Source organism: Nelumbo nucifera, chromosome 8 (genome assembly GCF_055504915.1).
Source record: "Nelumbo nucifera cultivar China Antique chromosome 8, China Antique-T2T, whole genome shotgun sequence".
NCBI classification, from domain to species: Eukaryota; Viridiplantae; Streptophyta; class Magnoliopsida; order Proteales; family Nelumbonaceae; genus Nelumbo; species Nelumbo nucifera.
In genome coordinates this window covers 13,939,183-13,954,172 of record NC_142656.1, presented here as the reverse complement: position 1 = coordinate 13,954,172, position 14,990 = coordinate 13,939,183, and the positions used below count along the sequence as shown (strand labels likewise).

The 14,990-nt window shown below is 37.1% G+C and overlaps 1 protein-coding gene across 1 annotated transcript; it reads right to left on the bottom strand.

Annotated features, from left to right (window-relative positions):
- Positions 1-1,476: 1,476 nt before the first annotated feature.
- LOC104592389 (ABC transporter C family member 3-like) lies at positions 1,477-8,522 on the bottom strand. The gene is given in 11 exon segments (XM_010251736.3): positions 1,477-1,951; positions 2,058-2,264; positions 2,356-2,595; positions 2,678-3,047; positions 3,667-3,881; positions 3,989-4,142; positions 4,144-4,281; positions 4,550-4,714; positions 4,792-5,430; positions 5,525-5,611; positions 6,106-8,522. Coding segments are annotated over 10 exon segments (4,470 nt in total). The 5' UTR covers positions 8,449-8,522; the 3' UTR covers positions 1,477-1,951; positions 2,058-2,145.
- Between the last annotated feature and the right edge of the window lie 6,468 nt (positions 8,523-14,990).

Sequence of the window (14,990 nt, the reverse complement as noted above, 5' to 3'; positions counted from 1 at the left end):
TTTTGGGCCGAGGTGATCGAATACCCGAATTCTAATTGTTGCTGACTGAGCTCTTTTCACTGAGTTGTCATCCCTCGAACAGATCTCGTCCACATAACCTCTACTTACTAGGTTGTGCCAAATCATCCTTCATCAAGAAGTGTCCCCAGTTCTGTATCCTCGCCTGGAGTCCAATCAAAAGAAAGTCATTATGAGATCTCTTGCCACTGGATATATTTAGGTTGTAGGATAAAGTGGGATGATACGTGCTATGCTGCCTAACAGGTGGTATCTGGTTAAGATAGTATTATCATGTACCCCATAGACAAAAGGAGCTGACTTTGTATACAGATGAGCAAATGAAGAGTTTACAAAGACAATATTAATTCATATGGATGATATTTCTATTCATTTGAGACCTATTTTGATGGGTCATAACTCTCCTAGATGTTAGATGGCACCCATTTCGTAACAAACAATTTGGTTGATGGCCTCATCCGATGTGACAAGTTTCATCATAATAAGATCAGTTAATATGTTGCGGATTGTAAAGATGGAGTGCTGTTATCAACATTATTTTTCAGAGCCACCAGATTTAGAACTGTAAATGTCTGGTATCATTATGCCATATTGTTACCTGGAAACCAGGAAAGTAAACCATTAAAAGAAAAGCAGGAAAATTTATCACTATTCTAGTGATAAATTTAACTAGAATAGTAGAAATTGTAACTATCACTGTCATATCATAATGATAAAAAAAGAAGTCTGGAATCTGCATTATAGGGCCTGATATTTTGGTATTTTAAACCTAGGTTTCAAACTTTCAGGGACATTTACAATCAAGTGGTCAGCATATCATTGTCTTGCAGATTCATATACACAAAGATCAGTCTTTAACTTGAGCAAATACATGCTTTTTTTGTCAATCTTCTTGCAAATAATAGTGGAACCGTGGAGGTATCAGGGATATAATGGCATATTTTGAATAAAGAAATACATAAAACTTTCCTAGACCAAGTTGCGTGGAAGTAGTACGCTCGTTAAACTTTTATCTTCAACAATTTATTATTATTATTATTTTTTTAAACCAAAGGTTGATTCCATCCATCAAAAACAGAGTTACAAAAGATCCATATGTAAAGATCTTAGCAAGAATTCCAGAGGATCAGACCAAAATGTAACTCAAGAGATATGTAAAGCCTGTTGTGCCAACCTGTGAGCTACCCCTTTACAGCTTTGAGGGGTATATGACACAATAATTGAAGAGTAATAAAGCTTATCTGCAATCTGCAAATTACAGAAACAAACTTTCCTGCCTTTAACATGGTGTTGTAAACCTACACAATTTTTTTGTCAAAACCTACCTTCCATTTTTTTTGATAGTTAAAAAACCTATCTTTCCTTATAAAATTACAAATCTACATGTCTATAGATTAACAAAATCTCTATTTTAAATTTAGAGAAGATATAAAAGCCCTTTCTTTTTTTTGTGCCTTTTCCTTACTAATAATGAAGGCAAACCTCGTATAAGTTCTTTAATCATCATATCTGAAATGTTGAAAACTACAGCCAATCTACCAGAAAAAAAAGGAAAAAAGAAAAATTAGAGCTTAAATGATAAAATAATTATTTATCAGAGTGTGAACTGTGAACGTTCTCTATGTACTTGCCATTAAAACTGCTAAATAGTTAATCACCTGCAAATACACAACCATTTTATATTGATTAAACTCCCAAACTAATTATCATATAACGTCTACTTACTAAAAACACACTCCTAACTTGCTAGCATCACATTTGACCCTAAAATCCTTGTAAATTTACACTTGTTCCCTACAAATCAGATTGGTTACATGAGACCATTGACTTGGATGACACCAGTTCCAAGTAGCAAGTAATGACTAGTATTGCATGATCCATGATTGTTCCATTTGACACTGGCTATGCCTCAAGAGATGCCATTCTGAGGGATCTGCCAATGGAAGAGCACCAAAAGTTAGATACTACCCATTTCTGGTTATGATTTACTAAATTAAAAGACTTTATCATAAATAGTTAAAATGTTGCACATTACTCACAGACATAAAGAGATGACCTCTCCTGCAGACTATCAGCTCTGACAGATCTTCCTTATCAACCCAATTACCTATCTTGTTTGAGACAAGCCTATTTCATGATATTCCTTCCTAGATTGACCCTTAAGGTATACTCTGCTACAAGTTTTGTGAATGCTGAAGATTTGTTTTTTAGCAATTTTCTTGGGTGGTCATACTCCACAATAAGACCTGACAAAAATAGAAAAAAAAATTGGGAAACAAGTTTTTGAACAAAGTAACCACCCAGCAGAAAAATACCAATTTATCCATGCCAACCAACCTTGATCAAGTAGCAAGATCATGTCACTATCAAGGACAGAATCTATTCGATGAGCTACACTGATGACTGTTGACCCTGAAAATTGATCTCTTATTGTTCTCTGGATCAGGCTATCAGTTGCTGTATCTAATGAAGCTGTTGCTTCGTCAAGAACAAGAATTTTACTCTGTTTTAGTAAAACCCGTCCTAAGCAGACCAGCTGTCGCCGACCAAGGCTCCAATTTTCACCATTCTCAACTACTGCAAAAAAATCCCATTAACCACAAAAGTTAACCCAGGAATATGCTATGCTTCTGTAATGAGCATATGTGCAAATTCAAACCTTCTGAATCAAGCTTTTCCTCTTTCTTCCTAATTTCTTCTCCCAGTTGACACTTGTCTAGAGCTTCCCATATTTGTTGGTCTGTGTACTCACCAAGTGGATCAAGGTTGCTTCGCAGGGTACCCTTGAACATAGTGGGGTCTTGTGGAATGATACTTAATCTGGACCTCAGATCCTGCAGCCCTATATTTCTAATGTCAATACCATCGATTAGAATTTGACCACAGGTTGGATCCACAAGGCGGAATAACGAATGTATAAGAGTAGATTTGCCACTGCCTGTTCTCCCAACAATCCCAATATTTTCTCCACCATTGAAGGTGCATGTAATACCACACAAAACATGGGCCAAGTGTGGGGCATAACGAACCTGAATCCACTTGGGGTTGTTAAAAAAATATTGAGAAACTACAACATTTCTATTTTGCTGGAAGAAAATGAAAGCTGTGTTCTACAAGCATATAGACATCTATTACAAATATTGAAAGTTTGGAACATGGATTAATGTTAATGTTGCCTGGACTCTCCTAAATTGATGAAGTATCCATGTCAGAGTTATCTATGATTCTAACACTCCATGGGTTGTTGGAGGACATTTCTGTGTAATATTTTCCTTTCTGTCCTCCCTTATCTGATATAAATAAATAGCTAATGTACAAAATGGATGCCGATTTTCTTATGAAAAATTATTAAAACACAAATATAAACTTTAAACCCATTTTCTATACATATGTAATATTGAAATACAAAAAGATATGAACTACTTAAAGATTTTATACTTTTCTATAGGCAAGTCTACAAGTCTGTTTTTTCTTCCCAAGTCAGACTCCTGGACATGCATCGCATTCTTATTTTTAGGCCCATGTGTATGTTAATTATTATTTCTTTTTTCTGGTAATAGATAATTACACAGATTTCCTAGTTACTATTGGATTATGTATTTTTCATTCATTCAAAATAAAATGCCATACATTGAGACTTGACCTCACCTGTAAATTCTGAATCTCAACTTCTCCACAGGATGGCCAGTTAGGATCAGGTCTATTTCCTTCTATTATGGGAGGAGGTTCATGGGGAATGCATGCGTATTGAAGTATTCTCTCTACAGATACAATTTTATTCTCAAGGTCGCATAGGGTAAATATGATATCTTCTTGTAGCATGTTCAAAGTAAGTCCATACATCACTGCTAACCCTGCAATGACTGGAAGAAGAAATGGAGGGGGGAGAGGAAACTCTAAGCAGTAGCCACTGGTAAATAATGAAAACTTAAGGAATACTTTTTTGAAGAAAAAAATGTAATGAACTTACTTGGATCAATTACTCCTGGTAAGGTGATCAAAAGAACCAAAGCGAAAGTAAACATCACTAATGACAATATATCCAAGCGGAAGAATAGCCACAACATTGCACCAATACGGTAGAGATTGGGTTGTTGATAAGAATTAATTAGCTTGAGATTTTGTTTCCATGAATCTCGATTCCTGATCAAAACTCCTGATTGTAGTTGACCCTGATGCTGTTTCTGTAAAATGTTGTATGATATCAGCATTCCGCACACCGACCATCCGAGATAACTCTTTTATTGTGGCTATGCAGTATTGCTGCAAATTACTTGAATCATGAGAGAAGGAAATGAAGTTTCCGACTTACTTGTGCAGGCATGAAGAAACAGAAAAAAGAAAGCCACAACAAACAAACTCAAACACAAAATGAGAGAACATTTGTTAGTTAATTTTAGGTAAAGGATATAGACAATGAGAAGTTGTGTTGTAATTTTAAATTAAGGGAACAGAATAAAGAAACTGTAAAAAATGTTACAAAAAAAATCAGGAGCACTTTGAATAACACAGAGAATATATAGATATGTACCTGATACCAGATAGAAATAGAGATCATAAGGACAAAAATTATGAAAACATGCCAATAAACCTGGGACATCATTATTACTGTTCCCAAAAGTTGAATGGTTGAAAAAGCAAACCATTTTATTAAATTAGGTATCGACTCATCAACCTCGCTTTGATCAATTGATGCCTGCAAACAAGTCTTATTCACATTAAAAGGGGTACTCGGTTAGTATCATAACGTAAACAAGACAAGGTGTTACTTACTCTATTTAGGATACATGCAGAAGAAGTGGAGTCAAAGAATGACATTGGAGCTCGGAAAACACAATTGTGCATCTTCTTGAATAGCAGTGTAGCTGTCTTGTATCCAGATATTGCTTGAAGCAAGTCCGCAACAAGGATACAAACAGAACTTCCAAGGGCCAATGCAACATATTGTATAAGAAATAATCCTCCAGTTGGAGTTCTTTTATCTTCTGAAGCAGGAAAAGTACCAGCCACCCAGTATGTGCTCCCAATTTGAAGAAATTGAAAGAGAATTTGGGCAAGCAAAATACATGGTATGAGGGCGCCTCTATATGATGTTGTAATGTATGTCCAATAGATAGACATACCAACTTTGCCCTTGCCTCCATCTTCTTCTTGAACAAACTGCACCTTCGGCACTACTATCTCATCAAACTCACTATTTACTCCATCTTTTCTTAATTTTCCTTTTTTACAATTTTCCACAAAATAATGCAAGTTTTCTTCATTTTCTACCTGGTTTGGACATGTACTCTTTGTGGAATCAATGGCCCTTAGAGCTTTCTCATGTGCTGAAATCAGTTCCACGAAGTCAGATCCTGAAATAAGAATATCATCATACTTCCCTGCTTGTGTAATCATCCCATCATTCATTAACTTGAGAAAAAAAGAAAGTACACTGAGTCGAGGAATTATTACTGAGAACAAACATATCCTGATGGATGAAGAAAATAAGAACAGAAGTGCTCACCAGGATAAGGTCAGCATATGGTAAAAATTCCACCTGATGGGTGACATAGATCACTGTTTTTGATCCCAAAAGGCCAAGTAAACATCTCTGCCACAGATGAGTTTGCATGTTTATTAAGGATCATATGGAGAAATGTATCCTATTTCCTAATAAGATTCAAAAGCATCATATATAGATATAGTTTATCCTTTCATGGAAGTGATGGAAACAAACAACATTATGCAAGATTATGAAGAGCTCAAATCAGCCCCCCACAACGTCCCACAGCACATCCCCGCCATGTATTGTGAACATCTTCCGATGATGACAACATCACTTCTGGTATCACCATCAGGAGATGTTCCCAATACACGGTTTGAATGTGCTGTGGGACGTTGTGGGGGGCTGATTTGCTCTCGATTATGAAACCTTAAATTGAGGTGATCCATAAATGGATGAAAGCAGACACAAAAACAAACACATGCAAACGTGCTCATGCACACAAGGATTTAAAATTGAAGGAAGAAGAGGAGCAAATTTAAAGAAATAGGTTTCTGAGGCTGAGTGGAACAATTAAGTGTCAAAAGCAAAAGAAGAGATACCTTAAAGAGATGGGTTCCCGTGTAAGCATCAACAGCACTGAAAGGGTCATCAAACAGATAGATATCAGCATCCTGGTACAAAGCACGAGCAATTTGAATCCTTTGCTTCTGACCACCACTCGGGTTTATCCCCCTCTCACCTATGATTGTCTGATCCCCAAAATCAAGAACCTCAATGTCACTCTTCAAGGAGCATACTTCAAGAACTTGTTCATACTTCTCCCTGTCCATCTCTTTGCCAAACAGTATATTATATTCTATTGTGCCACCCTGTATCCAAGAAGACTGAGAAACATATACCTTACTCCCTGCCAACGTAACAGTCCCAGATAGCCTGGGGACTTCACCCAATATGCAGGACAGCAAGCTTGACTTCCCAGAACCAACAGTTCCACAAATAGCCACCTTCATGCCATTGTACACTCGCAAGTTTAAGTTTCTAAGGGTAGGGTTTGCATAGGATAGATCCCAGGAGAAATTTCCATTAATTATTTCTACTGAAACCTTAGAGCTTCCTCTTGGGAGCTTCTCTAGTATGTCTGGATGGAGGTCTTCAAGGCAGAGGAATGAGACAATCCTGTTAAGAGAGATCTTCATCTGAGCAAACATGGTAATTATAGCAGGAAGTTCATCAATAGGTACTTGCAGATATCTGAATGTTGCAAGGGCAGATAATATCCTTCCTGAAGTCAAAGGAATGCCCAGAGGTATACAAGACAGAAATGAGATGGCAGCCATAAAAGCAGGTACGCCACAGAAAAGAAACACTTCCACAACCGAAGTGTACAAATACTTCCTCAACAAATTCTCTTCTTTTTTCCTTAGTTCATATATTTGGGACAAGAACCTCATCTCCCAAGCTTGAAGCTTGAGAACTCTCATGTTCCTCAGAATCTCAGCTGTTGATTTCATGCGTTCGTCTTTTGCTTCCATCATACCAAGCTGGAACTTCTGTTGCAATCTCCCCACAGGTATATTACCTACCATAATGGTCATGGCAGCTGCCAAGGTAATGAATGAAGCAGGTCCCATGCTCCTGTACAAGATAAACATGGCCACTCCAATTTGGAATGGGACAAGACATAGACGAATCGCATACCAACTGAATTCCCCAATCCTCTCAGTATCAACACTCATGAGATTGACAATCTCTCCACTAGTATAGTCCTGCTTTGCACGGCTGGAGAGTGAGAGAAGCTTCTTATAGATAAGTGCAACCAGTGCCGTGTGGCCCTGCATCCCAAACCGATCAGCCCAGAAATGCAATTGACCTTGTGAAAGACACTCAACAAGCTTTGCCACAAGAAATACCGAGACTAATAGACATCCTTTGAGTGTGGAGTTTCCTCTGTCATGTAGGTATTGGATGAAGGTTTCCATTAGATAGGGACCCACATAAGAAGAGATTGTGTTTACAAGAGCAAAGAAAGCTGAATATAGGATTTCCTTCCACATTGATAAAATCAAGGCTTTTAACAATAAGAGTGATCCCACTCCATTACTTTCATTATCACTTCCACAATAAGATTCGAGCTTGTTTATAAAAATTGGGAATATTCTATTAGCACTACCAATTTCTGCAATCTCAGGAAGATCATTTGGGTCTAGTGTCTTCTTATTACCAAGTGAAATCAAAGGACTGATCCAAGAAAATGTCAACAGACTGAGAAGACCTGCACTTGAGTAAGGACTCACATTTCTAATCCCATTCCCATTGGATGATCCACCAACACCATTTAAAAGAGGTTCTTGAAGAGGAATAGTATTTTCTCTGTTCCTACCTCCAAATAAACCAATGTAACACAGGAACGAACCAGGGAGTACTGATCCAATGTCCAAAACCCAGAAATGGGTGGGCAAGTAGCATTTGTGTTGTGTATACAATACAATGTCTAGAGCAAGGCAAGAACAAGAAAGTAAGAAGTAGAAACCCCACCAAATCCTTGGAAATATTGGGTACTTCTTCTCACTTGAATAAGACAAACAGGCACGTAAGTAACCACAGACTACAAACCAAGCAAGAGTTCTGAGTACTAAATCAAACTGTATAGCAAGATAATTCTCAGACGATTCAGACCACCCATCACGGTACCAATAAAAGTAGTTTAAAACGGATAAAATTAGATGAAACAAAGACATACCCAAACAAGAGAGAAGAGTTGGAATGTAAAGTAAGAACTTGGCGTTATCCTTCAACCTCTGCTCCGTACATTCATGGCTGTTCACCTTGAGTCTGTTGCAGACCCAGGCCACGGACATAACAAGTAATAGAACAAAGTGTGCACAAGCAGAAAAGCCATGAAGGACAACTAGGTTTGGCTTGAAGAGAAAGTAAACCTGCATGGCTGTAACACTGGGTTTCTTCACTCTTGCCTCTCAAATGCGTTTCTGGGTTTTGGACAATTGGACCAGATGGAGAAAATTTGGAGTGGTATCTCTCCATTGTCAGTAAGTCTATTTAAATGGTCTTCGCAAAATCCTGTCACTTCATCGACACGTAATTTCCACGACAGAGGAACTCTTTTTTCAGGCTAACTCCATGACAGGAAGCTTCAAGCTTGGCATCATCAAGAAAGAGACGTAGAGCGCTGACTGGTTCGTTGATAGACACGACACAACAGGTCACGGACCTGGGTAACACCGTTTAACCGTTAACCCATAGTCATTTCAACCTGCTCAAATCCCTGTGAACGGTTGATATGCTTCATAAACGGTCCTACAAAGCAGCGCAACCGGAGCCTCACAACACTACAACGGTGAGATTGTTTTGTCTTCTCAATTAGTAGCTTCCTGAAAAGTGAAAAGGAAAGAGTTTACCAAATTCCAACCGGTCCATTAGAAACGGGTTTTGAATTGATGAGAATTGAGATTGGATGATCCGGATGATCGAACCCGTAACATTTATTTTAAGCCCAACTAATGACAAGGCCCATGGTTTTCTTATGGGTATACATGGTTAGTGGATTCATTGTGTAGTTTTCAAGAGACCATAGCTTAAGTCCAAAATCCAAACGTGGGAAGCAAGTTAAAGGTTGTAGAGGAATGTATCAAGAAAGACGGTAATTAGTGGTGTCCTTGGGTTAAATATTGTTGGATTAGAGCCTTTAATATAAGTGTTTGATAATGAACAAGAGTGTGGAAGAAAAGGGCTGTACTTAGATCCTACCTCTATGCCACATTCTAGAATATCAAGGTCCAAAAAGAATGTTCAAAAAGGGCCTTTTGGCTACATGAATAATTTAGGCAAAACTTATGTTGTATTAAATTAGTTATAAAGCGATACATCTTTAATATTGTTAGTCTTTAATGATACGTATTTTTATAAAATATGAATCAATGGAGTAGACTATGTGATTAGTCAAAATTTTGATATAATCAAATTCTTTATTCTAATGTTGTGTTTGGTTTGATAGAAAATAAATTGAAAGAGTGCAATAAAAATAATTAACATATTATTGAATTACTAATTAAAGAGCATGTGAATTATAAACAGTTTTTATTTTTATCGGTCTCCATCTGACACGTTAGTCCATAGAATCATTCTTCTATCCTTGTTAGACTAAGGCTGCATTTGGCATTCCTTATTTTAAGAACTTATTTCCTTTTTACAATTAAAATATCTCTATGAATATTGAGCTTTTAGTTGCAAAAAGGAGATAAGTCCTTAAAATAAGGAATGCCAAATACAGCTAAGACATTCCTTATTTTAAGGATTTTTCTCCATTTTCAATTAAAATGTCCCTATGAACACTGAATTTTCAACCACAAAAAAGAGATAAGTCATTAAAATCAAGAAGGCCAAATGTAGCCTAAGCCTAAATTCATATAAACTAACGTAAAAAAGGAGAGCCCTATGGACAACAGAGGCTATAGGACATAGATGGCCAAATTTTTTCAATAGTACATAGCTCATAAAGCTGTAGAAATGGCAAGTTAGTCATATATTTTCTTTTCCTTTTTCTATTAAGTAATTTTTTTTTTCAAATAGTACATAGTTCATAAAGATGTAGAAATGGCAAGTTAGTCATATATTTTCCTTTCCTTTTTTTAATAAGTAAAATGATTGCTATGAGAAACTGTGAACCATCAATTGTATATAATGTATCATGTTGACCCTGTATTATGATACGATGGGGTTAACATGATTTTGAAGGTTGTATACAATTCCTAATGACTAGGGTTTATCGATCTTCACTGAAAGAACTTCACTATCTAAGCCATTTTCAAATATTCAAGTTTAAAACAACTCGTAAGAGAACATCTTATGCATGTGTGAAAGTATGTATTAATGATATATGATATATGGTATTTCGGTATTTTGATTTATCTTTTATAACCTATATATCAAACCCCATCTAAGGGTTTACAACATGAGGAAAGTTAGATAATTTTTCTTAATGCTTAGTTTGGAAAGAGTACAAATATAAATAGATATAAAATAATACAAAATATAAAGTTTTGCATTCTACATATTTGTATTTATACTCCATCCAAACTGAGCCTTAATGTACCCCAAAAAAGGGTAAACTCTATATAGTGCCCTATAGCATGGGATTGTTTCACTTAACTACCTTAAGTGATCTCAGTGATATGATTCCTTCACCAATTTAGTTATTTTTTAATCTATTAATTAAAATCAATCCCTTGTTCACCAATCAGAACCCCATATGAGTTTTGATGGATACCAATTGATTGGTTAGCACACTTCTAGTCGGACTGAGATGAATTAGAAAGAAAGCTTTCAGGAAATATGTATTTTTGGTATCAAGATATTGTCATTTGGTAAGAGTGCAAACGCAAATATGTACAGTTATGAAAATATAAATTTGATTTGGTTTTGCATTGATAAATTTTATATTCTTATCAAACATAGGTTGTGTTGGGTACATATTTTTTTCACATTGACCAACTTTGAATGCAAAGATTACATCCATTTTTTAAAAGCCAACTTTATTTTCATTTTGAATGCAAACATGTAAGAAAATTCAAATCTATTGTCATTTTCAATACAAAAAAGGTATTCTTGCCAAATAGTTGCAAAACTAAATGAGAGTTCATTTGGTTCAATATTTGCACTCATACCAAATGCACCTTGCAAATCATTTTCAATACAATGATGTTTGGCATCATTGTCAACAATTACACCTTGAAATTCGATAAAATAACAATTAGATTCTGTACATATTTTAGATTTGCTACAAGCAAAATCCAATGATGCCGATAGGTTTTGCTACGAGGCAACTCTTCTTGGTGGCCACAGATGGAGAACATGGAGTAGGTGCTAGCGATACTGGACTTAGTTTAGGACCGTCTTTGGCTTCCTCATCTTGGCCTCATTAGGTGGATTTCTCATTCAGCTCATCAAACGGCGACAGACAACCAAAGATGGCCTTGCAGCAGCAGCAATATCAACAACATGTGAAGAACTGGGAGATGGGAGCCTCACATCTGGTATTAACTTGTTGTATATATGCTCCTTTGTCCATTTGAATTCGAATTTCTGACTTCTATTTTTATGTCATTTTTCAACAATTTCTCGTTTTCTCTTTTGTATAGGGATTGTGGCTCTTGGGTTACCTATGGCGGTAAAAGAAGGGAGGAGGAGGGGAGGAGAGAGAGAGAACATGGTGAATGACTAGTACCGTGTGGACATGGGGTAAGGTTGATTGTGATTGGTGAGGGCAAAATTGGATTTTCAAAAAACTAGAATGTCCCGTGATGTAATGTACAAGCGGAATGTGCCGTTAAACTGTGTCTGTTTGGCATCAATGTCATTGCTCCAGAAAATGGTGACACATCAGCGTTACGTTGGAAAAAACGGTATTCTAGGAAACATCAATACGTTTGGAACTGTTTTTCCATAAAAAACGATGTTCTAAGCCACACCTTGGAAATCGAGAAAGCATGGTTTGGAGCAATGCCGAATTCGACATTTTCTCATATTGGAGCTCGTTGCTGCCAATAAGGACATGAAGTGGCAGTGACATGGACTTCCTATAATGGGTACCAATGCTGAAAACGGATATGGATGTACCAAACATAAGATTGTTGTTGCTCCAAAAAACGTCCTACTTAGCATCAACATTTTCAAACAAAAAAAAGACACCGTTTTCTTAGAAAATAGTGCTTCTAACCCATACATTAGCAAAAAAAAAAAAAAAAACGGTGCTATATTTACAACTTAGATGCCAAACATACACCAAGACGGAGTGGTAGTTTGTGTAATATTACATAAGGATCTGATCTTAAGCTGGGTTTGAAACCTTTGGAGTACTTTTTTTTGGTAAGCCACCTTAGGGGTACTTTAATTAATTGTCAGATGACTAAGGGTAGTTTAGTCCAGATATTGAACCCGGGAGAGAAACATAGTTTAGAATTAGAGATATTAATTAATATATACCTTGAGGTTTGAGGAAACTGCTACTTATGTATACTTTTAGCTTCAAAAACTATTTATACATACCTTATTCAAAAACTACAAGAAAGAGTTAGAGTTTGGGGAGCCAACACTTTCTTAGGGTTGTCAACGGGTTGGATCTTGGTAGAACCAGTCCTGAACCGATTGGAACAAAATCATAGACGCAGAGTCGTCCTAGTTCATTGATAGTCAAGTCTATTGAATATGGGCCCGATAGATCCAACTATACTAAAAATTATATTTGTTTATTTAAATAATAACTTATATTCTAATTTTGATAATATAACTGATGATGTGCATTTTGGCAGCTCTTGGCTGGCTTGTGACTTAGATGCCTAACTGAATAATCCCTATTTTGAAGGTGGCTTGAACGTCTAACTGAATGGTGATGAGTAGAAGAGGTGGTTCTAATGCCTAGCTAAATGTTGACAAGCTGGAGAGGTGGCTCTGATGCCTGGATGAATGGTGATGAGTTGGAGAGGTGGCTTTGATGCCTAACTGAGTGGTGATGAGCTGGAGAGGTGGCTCTGATGCTTAGTTGAATGGTGACGAGCTGGAAAGGTGGCTCTAATGCCTAATTGAGTGGTGACGAGCTGGAGAGGTGGCTCTGATGCCTAGATGAATGGTGACGAGCTGGAGAGGTGGCTCTAATGCCTAGCTGAATGGTGACAAACTGGAGAGGTGGCTCTGATGCGACCTGCAAGGAAATAGTGTCAGTGCCCGGGTTGCTTTACCCGGGGTGGGCACTCCGATGCTTAAGTTAGCAAATAAGAGATTTTAAGATAGCTAAATGTGAGAGAGTTGGAGAACTACAAGAACTAAAAATTGTGCATCTACCTAGGTCTCAGGGGTTGATGCCCTTATATAGTTGGGCTACCGTGGGTCTCGTGAAACACTCCCGGAATCCTCGGCCCACAATGTAGGGGTCCGTTCCGCTTTGGAAGGAGGATAGCATGCCAGTTAATAAGGCTTACCGTTTCCCTCCGATTCGGATGGGATGAGGATAAGGCCTACGGTTACGCGACGTGATACTAAAACGTTTGGAGACAACTGGCAAGCTTCTAGAGAGGTAGGTCACCAAGTCGGCGACAGAGGCAGATCACCAGGTCGGCGATAGAGGCAGGTTGATAGGTCGGCGACAGAGGTAGGTCACCAAGTCGGCGATAGGAGTAGACCCCCGGGTCGACGACAGAGGTAGGTCGCCAGGTCGGCAATAGAACTAGGTCACTAGGTCAACGGCAGAGGCAAATTGCCAGCTGAGACCCCATTTTGGCTAAGGCAAGTTGTCGCCTACGTGATGCTGGGATGTAGTCCAACTGTTTTGATATGCCATGAGTCATGATGTTAGTGGAGGGCCAAATCTACCCTCATCAATAACCTTAACAAAAATGATAAAAAATACTAAATTATTTATATGTTAATAAATTAAACATTTTAAACTAGCATTATTTTATTTATTATCTATCAAATTTATCACTTTGAATATAAAATATGACAAAAATTATAAAAAATTAAAAAATTAAGAAAATATTATATATTTAATAAAATAATCGGTTTTGTGTCTGAATCAATTTGGGACATACAAGAATATTAATCGAGAAAAAATTGTGGAACCAAAACCATTATAATCACTTCTTTGAGTCTGTTGGGTACACACAGCCTTACACCTCATACGTTTTGTCAATTGATAAAATTGCTTTTTTTTTTTATTCAGGTGAAAAATAAACTCCACCTACATTAGAATTTTGTTTTACCAGTGACTCATTCTTTAGCTTGACCTGGGCAAGTCCCTGTCAAACCATCCATGGCTCATACTTCATCTCCAAAAAGACTCCACCTTAACTGAAATTCCAACCAGAGATTATTACATTAGGATTAGTTAAGCACAATGAATAAACAAAAGAAAAATGATTTGTTTTTTTATTTAATTTATTTATCCTTCCATCGCCTCCATTTTTGAGCGGTGGATATGTTTATAGAAGATGGTGTTGGTGTAGGTTCAATCATTTGTTGAGCTCTCCCTTTCTATCATTAATTCTTCTCTTGTTGGTTATTACTTCTGATGGTTGATTCCACTAGAATCAGCCGTTATCTCTTCAATTATGGTAACGACCCATTTCATTGCAACTTTGCAACTGATCTACTTCTTGTGGTAATTCTTAGTTACTTTTTCAAACTCATTCTCCGGAAACCATTTCCATTGACGCTGTCGTCGGTGATTGATGAGGTGTCTTCCTTATAATTAAAAGGTAGAGTAAATTCTAAATCAGGAATGGTTTTGAGGCCAAGTGGGTAATTGACCTTGAGTCCAGATCACCTACTAATAAAATACATCCCAACACCCTATCAACATCATCCGACACTACACATCTCATGCATGATAGGTCTCACTTTTATGGTGGCCCCCAATTTCATAGTTTGATGTGTGTTGTTAAATCAAATTGATAGGGTGTTGGAACATATTTTG